The sequence below is a fragment of the Metopolophium dirhodum genome, chromosome 1, assembly GCF_019925205.1.
Source record: "Metopolophium dirhodum isolate CAU chromosome 1, ASM1992520v1, whole genome shotgun sequence".
Classification (NCBI taxonomy): Eukaryota; Metazoa; Arthropoda; class Insecta; order Hemiptera; family Aphididae; genus Metopolophium; species Metopolophium dirhodum.
The window spans coordinates 107,822,241-107,840,068 of record NC_083560.1 but is presented as its reverse complement, the minus strand read 5'-3'; the positions used below and the strand labels follow the sequence as shown (position 1 = coordinate 107,840,068).

Genomic DNA, 17,828 nt, shown 5'->3' with positions numbered 1-17,828 from the left:
TACATCCATCACACGCGTCACGGATCCGCTCGCACACACGTATATGATTATTAATTAGTCGGAACGCCTATACATAATGATTCAGAGACAAGAGGGTAGGGCGAAAGAATAATAATAATAATAATAAAACAAAACCCAAAACAATCAACCCCAAGACACTCCTATCGTTCGAACGCCTCTTCAATTATAAACAATATTGTCTGGCCGTGTAACCTGGTGGGGGTGGTAAAATATATGATATTATACAAAACGTGCAGAGGTGCGATATTATTACATTAAACATAAAAAATACGACTTAATAAGAGAACGCCATACACCGCCGCATGTGTTGTGTTCGCCCATCTTGCAAGCGTACGCAACATTTAAAATTTGCGTTCGGCAGAACAATTTTTTTGTCAATCTTTAGTATTGCAGCGAATCGTATCATCATCAGACGCAAAGTTGGTGATTCTCATGATTGCTGCAGTGAGGTTATAAGAATAATACCTATACAGCAGCCGAATATCTTAAAATTTCCTAGCCATCCTTATTATTGTCTATGACGTTTCCCGAGGTAAATTACACGGAAACGAATTAACTTTTTTTGTATGACGTGTTGCTCAAAATGCCATGCGAAAATAATAATAATCAAACTATCAAAGGCAAGAGTATAATAATTTTGGTCCGTGTACGTCAGCTTTTTGCGATAATTTGATTTTCAAACGTGTTACGAGCATTTTTAAATTGTTTATATGTGGTAAAGATGATGTTTTTACTTTTATACCTAAGTAGTTTGATAATATTGGTCAATTCACGCTAATATTAAAACTATAAATACGAAATTGATTGTGCGTTTCTGCTGTACGTTTGTGAGACGGATACAATACGCAGCAGCAATAGTGCCGAGTAGGGGTTGCTGCATCAGGGGCGGTAGTATGCTGCAGTGGTGGCGGTAGTGCGGTGGTGGTATAGGGTTGGTGGAGGTGGTACTGTGGTAGTGGTAGTAGAAACAGCGGGATAATGTATATAAATGGTATATACATTAAAATGCAGCGGCGAAGGCGGCGTATTGTAAACGCGGTATCGCACACACACGCCCCCCACCCCCACCCGATGACAATTATAATCGTCTCGAAAAGAACGACGACGACAACATATAGTAATACAAAAACGCCATTGCAATGATCGATGCGCGCGACTATGATATAGTCTCTTCGATCTCGGGCTATCACACGCGAGATAGACCGCCACCGATCGCCACTTATGATTCACTGGCCGTGCCCACCGCCCGTGATCCGTATAGGCACCGCATTATAATAATATATATACCTACCAATATATCATCGCTATCATTATTCCGGACGCCAGCTCGACGGATAATAACTTTATAGTATAAAATGAAATAATATACCTACGGCGATTAAATCGTGATAACGCGTCGTAATAATAATAATAATAACATTATCATACGTCGATAATTAATAAACGATAAAGGAAGGAAACCGTTTCGATAGGTCCGCGTGATCAGTTCGACGTCATCTCGCCCACGACGCACTGCTGCAAACGCCGTGCTACCGACCTAGTGCGATTGTGGTACGTTTCTAGTTTCGTTTTCACCGTTTTTCACCGTTTTTCACCGTTTTTTGATATTTATTTTTTATTTTCATTCGTAACGATTTTGTCAATTTTTCTTTTATTCCGTTCGATTCTCCGTGGCCGAACGCGCAGTGAAATGCATCAATGTCCCGTCGGTTCCCATACAGCGACGCGAGTGAAAAGTAAAATTGCACTTCCGCAGAAGCAGTAGCCGCTGCATCGTTTTGACATTGTAAAATCGCATTCGAGTACCAGAAAATTGACACCATGCATATCGGTCACCAGAAAAGATCGGCTAAAGGTCAGTATTAAATACATATTAATAATAATTATAGTGCCTTAATGATAATATCATATCGTAATATAAACATAATAAAATATTAATAATTGTATTTCGGTTTATTATTACCTATTAGTTTTACGGTTTCGTATTCGGTACGATTGGTTAGTCCCAATCGCGGTTAGTGACCGACGGTGTTTTTTTTTTTTTTGAAATCACACGATAAATAATTATATTTATTTTGAAAATATAAATATTGTGTTACGTATATTATTTATTTTTCGTCACTCGTGTGTTGTTTTTTTTTTATTTTACTTAATAATTATAAACAAATAAAATAAATTTAAATATTTTGTTATAATCCATTTTAAATTTTGTATATTTCGTTTATTTTAACGGACAAATATTTGTTCAATTCGAATGTGCGTCGCATTATAGATAGGCGCACCGTGAAAAGTTTTGCAAACAAAATTAAATCAATTCCGGTACCTATGTGCGTTTGTTTGTACTGGTGGGTATACTATTATGTTATGTCTATATTATCGTACGGCGAATGTAAACTCGCTGTAAGTATATTCAGATATTATTATTGTACACTATTAATCAAAATGTCGAATTGATCATTTTCGGATATTAAAATTCAACGATATTGTAGTCTGCTTATAGTGTAATAATATGGTGATAGAAACATTTTAAATATTTATAATTATTATTGACTTAAATCTAATCACCTGATCTATTCATAGCTGATTCAAAAGTTAGTTATAGGAAGGTGTTAAGGTTATAAGGTTTGTAGATGTTGTAATAATAATATTATGTATCTACTATAACTAATTGTTGTATTGTAGGTACCTATATCGTATACGTAGGTATACTTATATTTGTATCGAATCGTACGTAATAATATGATCATACGTAGGTACGGTAAGTATGGGCACATCGTACATAATATAATCAATAATATATTTCATCTAATCATAATATTATGATTAAAGACTTAACGTAAAATAACGTAAACATCATAATATTGATTTACCTGTGTATTTTTTTACCGACCTACTTAGTGGAAAGTTTTGTGATGTTTTAGTTTTACTATATAATAATATGCAAACATAATTATAAATAAGTAAACATTGGTTACATTAGTAGGTCACTGAAGCCTAATGAATACTGTATACAAACTTGGTAGGTACTAGGTAGTACTGTAGTAGGTACCTATAAAGTTGTTATTGTAAACAGTATGATGTATTGTATAATATTATTATTGTATATTATTGTCCGTCGAAGATATCAAGAGATCGGAGCAAAACTCTAATGTAACAATTTAAATGTTGTATTGTGTTCAAAAATGAAAAAAAACCGGTACAATAGGAAAACAATTTAAATTATGCAATCGATAAACAACCGTGTTGAGTACCTACGTGCCGGGTATCTACTACCTATGTGGAAAATGTTTCTTTGACAATATAATATATGCGCAATGAATACAATTATTATTATTAAAACCGTGAAAAAAAAAACCGTTTGAAAACGTTCATAATAATATGTATACGAAGAGGCCGAGTTATATGAATTTACATTTTACTTGTAACAATAAATAATGATTAGTTACGAGGAATGGCAACGTACGATAAATAAAATATGCATATCAACTCTAAATGTCTAACGTCATTACGGAGTCTCATTATTAACAGATCTTGCTTCACCGTTTTAATCCTTCTTCCATATCAGCTCTTATCTGTATAATATTGTTATTTTTCGAATTCGAGTGGAAAACAGTGTCTTATCACTGGCCCGTGAACCCGTGCCCTCAGTTGTTGTTGTGTTTTCAAAACGACGATGAAGACGATGAACTTTTAGTATTTTTACGGTTTCCACCGAACCGAGCCAACGCATACCATTAAAATATGGAGTAGGCACCTTTTGCTATATACTATAATATTATATCATGTACGTGTTTTACGACCATACATAATATTGTATTGTTGCAGCTGTTACCAACAATACATATTATTACATATTATTATATTCTGCACAAACGGTATAAATTATTATAATAATAATATACCTGCACAAAGACGCTGTTCGTATTGAATGATAATATTATAATGCCGCTCGGTGCTCGCGTTAGTGTTGGATCCTACCTCCTTGGATAGTCGGATTGATGTAGACATTTCCGTACACTGTTTTCGAGAGTATTTTTTTGTAATTTTTTTTTTAAGCTTAGATAAATGAATTGTATAATACTGTATATTATTTACCCCTCCGCCTCATCATCGATCAACACACTAAAATATAATAATATTATATAGCTGATTTATTACGTTAACCGAGTTTTTAATAATACTCATTTAACACATTCTTAACATTTGTTCTACGGATAAATGTTTCAATCATTAATAATCATTGTCAGGTCCAGGTTGGTAGAACTTACTATAGTTAGATACTGCTGCTTGTATATCCAACCAACTAATATTATACACATGAATCGTAGACAGTAAAGGAGAGGATAGGACACCATAGCAACGTTTTATTTTGTGATTTAATTATACGAATTTATTATGTACCTATAACCATATAGTTATTGGCAGCCGCTCCGATAACAGAGCTTCACTTTCATTTACTATATTATAATATAAGTAGGAATATGCGCCGAATCCATTCCTTTAATTTTTTATATCTATGTCATTCTATGATTCAAAATATGAGGTAAATTGAAAAGATTAACATTTTTGGGACTTTATATTATTACAATGTTGTGTAGTATTCAAAATAACTTATGGCAGTAAGACTGTATTCCAAAATATTTCAATATTATAGGTACATATTATATTATATTCAGAGCTGCAGGTACTGTTTTTCACAAGGATTCGGATATTATAGTATGTACTTATGGCCTGCGAGTATTGCCAATCGAACTGCTGAATTCGGCTAGCTATATAGTATAACAATATTAGAGGCACGTGCATTGTATATATGTATAATAGGTCTCGTCCACACGCATTTTATTCGCGATGAATGGAGTCGTCTTTTACCCATTCATTCGTTTTGACCCCGAAATCGACGCGGAGAAAACAAGACAACTGATATTATACAAATACGGCGCTAATGACGAAACCGTTTCCTTTATAATAATAATATTATAATATAGGTATATTTCGAGTATAATGTATTCCTGTAATTTGTTATATATATGGATCAATTATTTATATATTGATATGGAGTAAATTGAAATCATTAAAATGTTTGGGATTCTATTTTATAATATTCTATTGTAAATAAACAAATTTTTTTTTTATTTTACATAAAGAAATACACATTGTGTAACGGATTAGAAAAAATTCTAATTTTGAATAAGAAGCCTCCCATTATTGTCACTTGACGGGGAGAAATAAATAAATAAATAAATATTGTCGAGTAGTATTAAAAATTGAATTATGGCAGTACGACTGCTGTTATTCAAAAGTATTAATTCTGTGTACATAATATTCAGATTTCAGAGTAGGTAGGTAGCTATATTTATTTCACAAGTATTCTGGTATTAGTATAATATACGTCTTTAATTCTGCAAGTATTGCCAATCCTACTGCTGCAGTTGGTTAGGTATATAATATAACAACATTAGAGGCACGTGTATTGTATATAATAATATGTATAATAGGTTTCGTTCACACGCATTTTATTCGCGATGAATGGAATCGTCTTTTACCCATTCATTCGTTTCGACTTTTGACCCCGAAAAAGACGCACAGGAAACGGGACTACAACTGATATAGGACACTAACGATGAAACCGTTTTCCTTTATAATATTAATAATAATATTATTGTATGGAAAGGTGGCTCGCGTAGGTAATCGATAAATAAAATGTAAACATTAAAAACATTGTGATCACATATTACGGTTTTGACAAATGTATCTACAAAACGTACACGATAATCGGTTATAACGGACACCGATTACATTGTAATGCTTGTGGTTTTTTGATGGCTGTGACGCGACGGGGAGAAGTATTTTAATGGTGATTTAACGAGAGGACAATTTCTTTGGCATTTTTCACATCCAATTCAGTCATTATTAAAACGTCGTTGACATTTATTTCAACTATACAAATCGATTAAATTTCCTCTCAGTTAGAAAATGTCAAGGAGTCTTTGATATTACTCAGCAATAAATTATCGTATTTTTGTCATGCAAATCCATTTAGATAACACAAAAACACGCCAATGAATTACGTAAATTGTACGATGCCATAGTATTATACTATACTCTGTTATAGGAATTTATTTATTTATTTTATGTGAATATAGATATAGAATTTATAGATCTTTCGTCGTCGTTGATCATAAATATTACGCTTTTACAATATAATGTTTTCAATATGATATGGGGCTCGCTTTTACATAGGTACAATAGATTACCACAACTAAACACCTAGGGTCCAATGTATGAATTATACAACGCTAATCGTTCTACATTTCCATACCTAAATGTTGTAGAGAAACACAAATCGATATATTGTATTTTCTGAGTAGGTATGCATAATATTATTTTCGTGATAAAATAATTCAATTAGTAACTATTGTCATCCTATATAATATATTAAAATTATATACATAAATACAACGATTTAACGTATGAAATAGTATAACAAAAATTAACCAAAATTATAATAAAAATACATAATTTTAGTACAATCATAGAATATAGTCTACAATAATATTGATCTAAAGTGTTATCAATGTAAGTCTGCAATTTTATGAACTATTCACTTAAATTCTCAGAATATCCGGGTAATCTTAAAAGAGAATTTTAAGAGATTTTTTTGTACCTACGTCATATGTATACATTGTTATAAACCCATTGTCCATTGTACAAAAACTTCTCTGTACCTATCCTTATTAGATTTTGTAATTTCCATATTTTACTATGTTTTATAAAATTCAAATAGCTTTGCAAATAAGTACACAATATAGCACAATGCCCCACGCATTAGAGTGTTACATACGATCCATATAATTCCACAAATCTTAACAATATATAATGTCTGGTCAAAGACAACTCATAATTAGTCTCAATAGTCTGATTATAATGTTATTATAATTGTTTTAACTTTTTGAACACGATATAGCTTTTCTATAGGGAATTTCGAACACTAAAATGGATTAATTTTGTAGACAATTTCACTGCTATTTTTTTTATAAAGAGTGAGTGATCATAACTTTTGTTTATAACAATTTTCTTGCATGATTAATAAATATTATTTAGTTTTTTTTCGAAACACTATTTATAATTAATAATAACAAAAAGTACTAGTAATTATATTTATTTTTATTCTAGTTGTGGTAGTTTTAGTTTTTTTTTTCAAGATCTTAAAATTAATAATTGGTATATTTATAATATATTTAATTTCATTATTGCTCACAGCTAATAAGGCTCCATAATTTTTATTAGCGCTTATAGTATTTCTATATTATACAACAGTAGGTTAGATAGACGATTGTATTATACTTATACATTTGTATAAATTGCCAATTGGACAAAATAAATAGATACATTTATTAACATTTATTTCTCTAGTTAATTTTTTTTATCGTAAGAGTAGTTTTAATTTGTTTGTTTTTCTTCCAGAACAGTAATAATAAAATACTATAATTTAAAACATTTAATAGTAATTAATAATCAAATTATCTAATATTATGAATAATACTATAATAATTCTTGTGATTCTAAAAATAATATGTTATCAAAGTTGAACTATTTTAAAAACGCATTATCAGCTATCTCTAATTTGCGATTTCTATAAAGTAATTATTATACTCAAGTCTAAAATGTCAACTTCTGTTATCGTATTTATTTAAAACTTAATCTTCCTAGATAAAGATATAATAATATCTTTACAAACAATTATAATATTATTACAGTCTTATTAAGATCATTATATTTAATCTTCTACATTATCGGCAATAATATTATGCTACTATATTAATTAAAACAAAAAAAAATTCAAACTATACATCATAGTACCTCGTCAAAACTGAATTAAATTAGGTACTTGATAATATTGTTTTTCAGTAATTTCACGAAGTTTACAATTTATGAAACGGACTCGTAAAAACTATTAAAAATATTGTTCTACTCATTTTTGTGACATAGGTACCTTACTTAGAACCTAATAAATTCCCATTTGCCTATTGTTTAACCGAAGTGAATTTACATTAATTATATCATACAGGTATAACAACAATAAAAAAAATGTCAATATATAGGAACGTATAAACAATACGGTTTGAATTATAACTTAAAACTAATAATAATATGAGGTATACGAAGGAAAATTATTTATAACATGAACATCTTTAATGTAACTTGATTAATTATGCAAAAAATAAAAACATATTATTCAACGGTAAATGTCTAGTTATTTCAGAGGCACGTTTAGATTTTTTTAACGGAGTGAAATGAAGATGTAACAAAACATTTTTCAAGCTTTTCCCGAAATTTGGATATTGTGTATGATTATTGTATCACTACAAACTCATACGTACTAATTAATCAACTGAATAAAATAAATAAATATTCTACTTTCACTAATACCTACGCAAAATATGTTATTTTGAAATATATATCTAGGAATATCGTTTTTATGAGAACCATCGTAGCTACCTTAGCCTAAACTAAATTTAGAACTTATAATAATGTGTGGGAATGGCGAACGTGGCACGAATCCTGGAACCAAAAAATTGCACGGGGAGATTTATACCTCTCGTCTCCCACGCCGTATAATATACGCTACTGAGTTACACTGAACACCCACAACGAAATATTCAATTGAATTAATAAGCTGCTTGCATAATATTTTAATGTCTTTGCGTTTAATTTCATAAATACTATTTTGAAAGTTTATTAAAAAAAACTGTGTTTCAAAACACAACGACAATGTTTTTCACGTCACTGCAGTACTCACAAACATAACACGATTTTTATTAATCGTTTTAAAATACTTCTAAGATTCTTATTGAATAATGGTGTACAAAATTAAAACTTAAATTAAAAAATAATACAATATTCTGGATGGGTAATTTAAAAAAAAAAATCGCTCACACCTTCTCTGCGCTTTCTGCAGTAATGTACCGATCAACAAAGGGAAAAACGGAGCGGTTTTTAAATGTTTTTTAATTAGTTTGTACTTATACCTATAGGCACCGACGATGTTTAAATAAATTAGTAATGTATCATTGTCAGAATCTTTTTTGGTTGTTTACTCCAACGCTTTGATTAATTTCCTGTTATTTTTTTACCCCATTATTTCGATTTCATTATTCGTGGCGCACTATAATATTGAAAAAAAAAGTAAGCAATAAACATTATTTAATTAGATTTTTAATTTATCGAGAAATTTAAAGAGCGGGCAATAAATGAGGAAAAAATATATACAATAATCGTTTCAATATACGTTTTATTTTTTTTCAAATTAACATTAAACCAACATTAATGGTGTTCCTTCAATCGTTCGTATATATATAAATAAATCGATTTATTGTAATATAGGGCACGGGAACACAATATTGTATATTTGGTGTGTATTATTATTATTATTGTAGTAGGTAATTCTGAACGGAATAACAAACACGGATAACGATATTAATATTCAAAGAGTTTGGCCGCAGGGAAACTATTAAGACCTTTATAGGTGTATATAGCGCGTATCAGCGTGTAACCGTTTGATGTTTTACGTTTACAATATTTATTCGTAGGCAATTATTAAAGCGACTACGGAAAGGTAAAATGTCGATAGCACTTCGAGAATGATATACCATGGAATTAGGTATAGTACCAATAACGTATTATTTCTAATATGGTGGACGGTCTTGCGGTCTTTTGAAAAAATAAGAGACAAACCAGTGCCGTAGACAGAAATTTAATTGGGCGAGGGGTTTAATCATAATAATTACGTATTAATAATTGTATAATATAATAAATACATTTATATAATTTCTGTGTTCTAAGGTGGGGGGGGTTGAACTAGTAGTTAGCCCGCCCCCCGTGTCTACGGACCTGAGATAAACGTTAGGTATAACGTCTTCCATACCGTGTCGAACGTGGTTAATGTATAATATATATTGCCACATACCAGTGATTTGTAGGTACCTATTTACATTTTAGACCTTCGTCGCTGCGCCGCGCCGTCAAGGATGAAACGGACCAACTGTGTACGCAAAAGGGGTATTTCGATGACAATAATAATAAAACAAGAAGAAGACAATTTTTATTATTTTTAAAACCAAAACTAAGTCTAAAAACGGAACCATCGCGTCGTTCGGACGTGTAACGAAACATAATAATAATACTATTTTACATTATTTTAATGTTATATCGTTTTCCTTCGCCAATAATCGACTTGATGCATCCACACGATAACAAAAAAATTAACGTTCAGTCATTTTTCGTACTTACGTTGATAAGTGCAGAGGGTCGCTCTGAATAAAATTACCCACTTGCTTAAAAATAATATTTCTCTTGTTATATTAACGTAGGTAATCAAAGCTTACGTAAATATTCCCTTTTTTTATTATTATATTATAATTTAAATAACACAATTATTTTGATAATGTACAAAATTATTTTTATTTTTATTTATTTATTAATACGTTTTAAAATCTAATTATTATTTTTAAATCCATTAACGTGGTTAAATATAAGTATTTTATGAATGTTTATTATTTAGTATACTTTATTTACATAGGTAATTAAATGAAATAATAAATTATTAAGTTTTGGGATTAAGTAAAATAATTAAATAGTAAATATAAATACATATACATTATTAATTTTATCATTAGGTAGGTACAAAATATCTTTCAGCGTTATTTAGTCCCCTCAGGTGATTTATTTTTCTGTTTAATTTTATTATTTGTTATTAAGGACCAATCAATCGTATGTAAGTTTATTATTTATAGAGGGTCGATAAATGGACATTAATATTTTACCATTTAAATAACTTGATGAATTTTAAAATAATTTGATAAAAGTTATCTAAGAGGTGAATAATTGTTATATTTGACACTCTGTATAAAGTTTATTTATAATATTGTATGTATATAAATATTTGTTCAATTAAAATACTATTAGATGAAAATGTGACCAATAAATGCAATGTTAATGTAGCAAATAATTCGATTAAACTGTTGAATGCTAATGCCAAATACATCATTAACAAATATCAGAGTTCAACAATGTTAATAATTTGTAGAAGATCAATAAACATATTAAATACCTATACGAGCAAAAATTTTTCAGTTAAGATAATATTCTTCATGGGTTATTATTACTTATCTATTATTTCCATTACGATCTCCGATCCGTAAAATATTAATCGTTTCGCATAAAAAGAGGAACACATAATTTATTAAGATCTAGTCCATTTCATATGTAGCTAAATACTTTTTTAAACATAAAACCCCGTTATCGTAAAAGTAATTTATTTCAGCTGCAAAAAAAAAATTCTGTGTTAACTCATCACCTATTTAATGCGTATTAAACAAGGAAATTTATTGTTGAGCACTCATTTCGCTTCACTCACTTCGGGACGAGATAGCAGTGTATTCATTTTTATCAGTGGCATTTACGTTCTAGATGGGGTGGGTACAGGGATTCCGTACCCTCGCCAAACAAACAAATTGTTTAATTTGTTTATTAATTATTATCAGTAAAAACGGGGTTTTCAATTTTATAAGTAGGTAGTTTTAAACAAAAATGAAAATGTACATACCTATATAAATAAAAAGCTTTATTATATAAATAGTATAACAATAATTGCGGTGCATCAATTCAGAATTGTTCGAGCTCTTACCCTGATCATTTTCTGCAGGTGACGCCATCACTATTAATTAGGTACGTCCTATATTATAATGGCTGGCCAATTTAAATGTAAATCACCTTTGATAGACTGCAGTGATAGGTTAATACATTTTCACGATTTGTTAAAAATGAGTATGCTATGATTTTCAAAGGCTCTTGTAACTTTTTAACCATTTAGAACCACTTTGAAAGACTGTTATTAAGAGATATTTTATACAAAAAAATAAAAATACACATAATATAGTAAAGCCAGTGAACCCGTTAGCTATGGAGTTTGAAACACATCAATAGTACGAATAACGCGATGTTGCAGGACTCGTGTCCCGCTTCGTTAGCCATAAAGATATTGGTCTCGTATAGTCAACACAAAAAATCAGATCAAAGCAATTATCTGTGACAAAAAATTCAATTTTGAAGAAATGCGTGCTAGCGGGGATATTAACGGCATGCTCCACTATAGGAACATAACTATTTAATTGCAAAGATTTAGAACTGTTTTCAAATTTACCATATTTATACCACTATATAAATTAAGATACTTCAAGTATTTTGTGGACTATTAGTAATAACTAATATGTTTTGAAATAATTGCATTTCGTCCTTAGTTGTAGTATACTTTACAGAAAGACAAAGTACGACATCGTTCCCATAAGAAACAATTAAACGATACAATTGTATAGAAATAATTGGTTTTTAAAAAGTTGAAGCTTAAGCTGCTTAAAAAAGTAAATAATTAAATTTCTTATACCTTAGGGCTTGGACTGTAAAATAAATAAATATAATATTAAAAATGGATATTATATAATTTCTAAAAAATATTGTTCATCTCTCTCGATTTTATAAGATGAGTTTTATACTATGTAGAATCATACAGATAATATCTAAATGAAATTCCTAAATATTTTCACGGTTTCAACTCACCATTATATTATGAAACCACTCACAAAATACTTAGAATTGATATTTAAATATATTATTTAAGTTTTAAAATTTTGATTTTTGTTAAATTATTGTTATAATACTTATAATAATAATTATACCGTAAGTATTAATATCCTTAAAAATCCAGTAACCATATTAATATGATAATGTGTTACATTTAACATTTTCAAACATGAAATATAAAATATACTTCTATTTTTATGACTGCATGTATAATTAATTATTAAATAAATACAACAAAATTATTTTAATAAACTACATACGTAGGTACTTATATTTTACTTATTAGTATCGTTAATAATTTTCCCTTATTACAAAAATATATATTATTATGGTATCATACAATACACACAATGAGATTTAATATGATTATCTGTTTGTTGTACACCGGCAAGAGTACGATAAGCACGTTCGATATTGGAAATTATAATACGAAATGAAATGAGTGTAAATACGCAATCAATGCACGAGCTACACAAGCGTACCCACCTGGCTACCTATATCGCCTATGGTATGATAAACACGTATATTTTATTTTTACTTTGGGATCGAGTACTCAGCAATATAACATAATATCTTCATTAGTTCATTATGTTTTGGTTATAAAACGCAAAAAAAAAAAACTGCAATAGAATGTCAACGGGGACGTACTTGAATTTTAAATCAATTGAATCTTTGTGGAAAATATTAATTTATTGCTATATAATGTATACTATAGGTAAATTGTTAATACCACGAACGGCAAATCTTTTTTCATTCGACGTGAAAACGTACCGGATTGGTTTATCAAGTTAATGTTAATAATTCGATATAAACAGTAAAATAGTTTTCCCAAACATATTTTACCGATCTAAGCTGTGATTGCTCTATATAGATAGGTACCTACTCGAATACTTGATCAGTCAGAGTTCGTTAATGAAGCACCTCTTTGTTTTCATTTTTGTTGATCCTAGTGTAAATTTTTTTGAAAATAAGCCACTTACCTAACAAATGGTACCTATGGTTTTTTTGATTACATTATTTTCTTGTTGTACTTTGTATTTTATCCATATAAATTATAAATGATTTTAAAGATTCCGTTAAAACCCAGTGCTTAATTATAATTTATTACGTTTCATTATATTTTTCACTAATTTAAAAAAAAAAAAAACTATACTAAAAACTTGCTCTTGATGAATACAATTTCCGATCTTTAAAGGTGCTTTGCATAATGCTTTTAGACCTTTTTTTACTTTCCAAAGCATTTTGCTATATAGCTTGGAACGTAAAGAAATGTCACATTACATAAAAGTAGGTATATTAATTATAATAGTTATGACTCTATTACTATAATATATAGAGCATGCAACGCTGAGCTATACAAGCTATAAAAGTAAAGATTATAAGGTAATTAAGGTCAATAATTATATACGAAAGTTAAAAGCATTACTAAAATAAGTAAAATATTTTATTAATATGATTGCAGAAACAGAAAATTGTATTGTGGTGGAAAGGGGGTTACCCCATGAAATCCTCTTCTTTTGTACATATGAATAGCTACGAAACTGTATTGTATACTAAACAGTAAATAACACCCAAATAAGAGTATTACTTCACTTGCAGCAAAATAATTACATAAATAACATTGGTAAAATGTATACTTAGGTTATAGATTATAATAATTTATCTCCAAATAAAATATTATGAATGTGATTTTTAAAAAATAGAATGTACGTCTGCCTTTAATGTTTTTGGGTTGAAAATTGAATGAAAAAAAAGTCGATGTTATATTTATATATTCATATCATATAACATAAAATAGGGTCACAATTCGAGGGTCCTTCGTGACAGTATTTATTTAACTCACACTGCAGTGTGGATTTAAAATCAATCATACAAACAATTATTATATTATATTATAACATGGAATATTGGTAATAAATAATAACCATAACCATAATATTATAACCATATTATGATTTATACGTATTATAGGTAAATAGGGAATTATTTTTTACACATCTGTATATACACACCTAAAGCAGCTGCGTGTAATACAGGTAATATTTTATAAACGATAATAAAAATCTTACAAATAATCGCCCTGTTTTCTGATAAAAAACATATAAATCGTATATGATGCATTAATATTGTACAGAATTTTACTTCATCACGAACTTTAATAATAAAGTTAAAATATTCCACACGCCTCACCGCCCAAACGTTATATTATTATAATATTAATTTATTGTTATGTAAGTATTATATTGTCGAACAATTTTATACATAAAAATATTTTTATATATTTATGTACATGCGCGAAAAATCATAAAACCCACCTATAACTACTTATTAGCTATATAGATCGGAGAGTTTTATAACAATAAATTAATTAATCTCACACCAGTATTTCAAGCCTATACCTATACTTTCGTGTATTTATATTACAATAACAAATTTTTAGCACCGGAAGTATAATATTATTATTATTAATTATACACAGAAATGCCGAAAATACCAGTACGATAAGTTTCACGGATAATAGTGTGTTTACACATGAAATGTAAATAAAATCGTACGATTAATATATCGAGCGCTGTGTGTATTAGAAAAAAAATATAAACACCTAATGGCTAATACAAATTAAAACTTAAAAGTATAATAACATGCACGGCAGAAATTACGTCCAATAATAATTTTTCGTAATAATATAATACTAATATTGACGAAAAATCTGTTAAGGTGAAATTTGCCCTAAACAAAATGGAATGCCCTCCACTCAAATTCAATAGCAAATCCATCCACTTCATCAGTCAACCAAATATCTTTAGGTATCACTGTGGATAAAAGATTAACTTGGTCAAACCATACCAAGCAAAAACGAAAACAACTAACTCTCGCCTCTATTTACTTAGAACCTGGGACTGGAACCTAAACGAAAAGCACCGGTTTTGGAACCGGAACCCTTTGAATACTGGGAACCATAACCTTATTTAAATTAATTTAAAAACCGGAATCGATAATTTTACTTTACAATTTTTTTACACAAGTGTAAAACCAAAACAGGTGACAATTTTTTTATTTTTTAAGAACCAAATAGAAACTGAAACCTAACTTTAAGTTTTTCCAGGAACCAAACTGCAACCGCAACCGCAACCAAAATTTTAGTTTTTCTGGGGACCAAACAGGAACCAGAATCATAAAAATCATCAAGGTTCCAGTCCCTGCTTAGAACTTTACTTAAGTCTTAAATCTACTTTGAGTCTTAAAAACATATTACTGTTATACAAAACAATCATCAGCATGGTCATATTATGGTATTCAAATTTGGGCCTAAGCTTTTCAGTTAATTACCCTATAAGACTTAACACTGGTGCTCCATGGTACATAAAAAATGTAGCCCACATAACGGTCTAAAAATTCAAGCATTAAACGAGCTTGCTAAAACACACTATACAAGTTTCTACACAAAATTAACTAACTATATAAACCCATACATTAAAAGCATGTCCTCTCTTACATTACCACATATTTCTAGTCGACTAAAAAGAAACTAGTCTGCTAACATTGTAATGCTAACTTCACGGCCCTCTAGAGACCTCCTAAAATAGAAAAAAAATGTTCGAAAGCTCTATAAATGAATGGTCTCCTCTTCGTGATTCATGTTATATATTATACTTTCTCTGTCATCATTATTACTTATTGTTTTTATTTGTAAATAGATTGTAATATGTTTAAATAATAACAAAACGAATATATATAAATGTAATGTAATAATAGCTATAGGTCTGAGTGTCGTCGTTGTATATAATATAGTAAACTTTGTGTTACTTAATAATATATATCGGAAAAAAGAACGTCGTAGATAATATAAAAAACGAAACTATTTACTTTTCCCATTAAAATGGTTCTTTGATAATGTGCATTTTGTCCTCCTCTTCTTTTCTTTTCAATATAGATGGAATATGAAGCCTGCAGATGATGACCCTGCAAAAGTTTCATACAGTCATTATATTATATATATTATATATATATATATACATAGTACTCAGCACGGAAACGGAAAACATGATATAGATACTTTGAAGTGAACAAGTTGAGACATCGGACAGTTTTCGAATAGCTCTTCAGCACTGTACAGAAACTATACGGATAAACCAATGTCCACTATACAGGAAACACCACATTTTTTGTGGAAATGTCTGACAAGCATTTGAAAACCTTATGGTTATATTTGTATAATATATTTTAATCGTGTGTTATCGATTTAAAAAAAAAATGATCTATATTATATAACACAAAAGTGACTTGATATAATAATTAATAACTACCTACTGTAAATTAGACAAATTTAAGATTTGGTAAGACGTATATATTTTTTTTTTTTAATAATTTGTTTGCCGTGCGCTAATATAACAATTTACAATTTCGTTTTAACCACAAAAAAATGTTAAATAATATAACCTAGCAAAAGCACCCGTTTTAATTGTTAAATCGCGTTTAGACAAGTTTATTCTGTGTCCGATAAGTAATTGATTATTTATTTATTATAATACCTGCAGTTTACAACAATTTTGCACTCGAGTGAGGGAAATTAGACGATATTATAATAATATATAGCGCCCCCCCCCCCCCCCAATGATCAACATGCACCTACAGTCACAGTCGTATTAAAATTAATTTATACTTTTCCGAACTAAAAAAGTGTTTGCGGTTCTCTGAATATTCTATTATTGTTATGTTTTTTTCCGGCCATTATTTTGGAAGTTTTTATTCTTTATAACGACTTGAATAAGTTCAAATAATTAATGGAATGTTATTTACCCGCAAAGTGTACACTTACCCATCGACTGACCCTTAAGCAAATATAATATGAATCGATCAATATTGTTCGTTTTTACATTTAACTCAACAGAAATAATATTTATTCTTTAAAATTATTACGATTTTAATGACCTCCTTTTATTTTTGTAAAATTGCCTATTCAACTGGCAAAAACTGATAAATTATCAGTGATAATAATATGATACACGAGTACCTACATTATATAGGCAACATTCAAGTTAGTAGGTACTTAGTAATTTCTAATAAGTAAACATTTAATTAGTAAATTATCAACTATTTTAAATTAAAAATGTTTTAGATGAAGGTCAATATTATGTAATGTACTAGCTAATATATAATATAAGATA

At 29.2% G+C, this 17,828-nt stretch overlaps 1 protein-coding gene across 1 annotated transcript in view; it reads left to right on the top strand.

Moving 5' to 3' along the window:
• The first annotated feature begins 1,184 nt into the window (after positions 1 to 1,184).
• LOC132934358 (tyrosine-protein kinase transmembrane receptor Ror-like) overlaps positions 1,185 to 17,828 on the top strand; it is a 54,406-nt gene continuing 37,762 nt past the window's right edge. Inside the window, exon 1 of the mRNA XM_061000666.1 lies at positions 1,185 to 1,876. Coding sequence (XP_060856649.1) covers positions 1,843 to 1,876 — 34 coding nt within the window. The 5' untranslated portion in view covers positions 1,185 to 1,842. The remainder of the gene's footprint in view (positions 1,877 to 17,828) is intronic.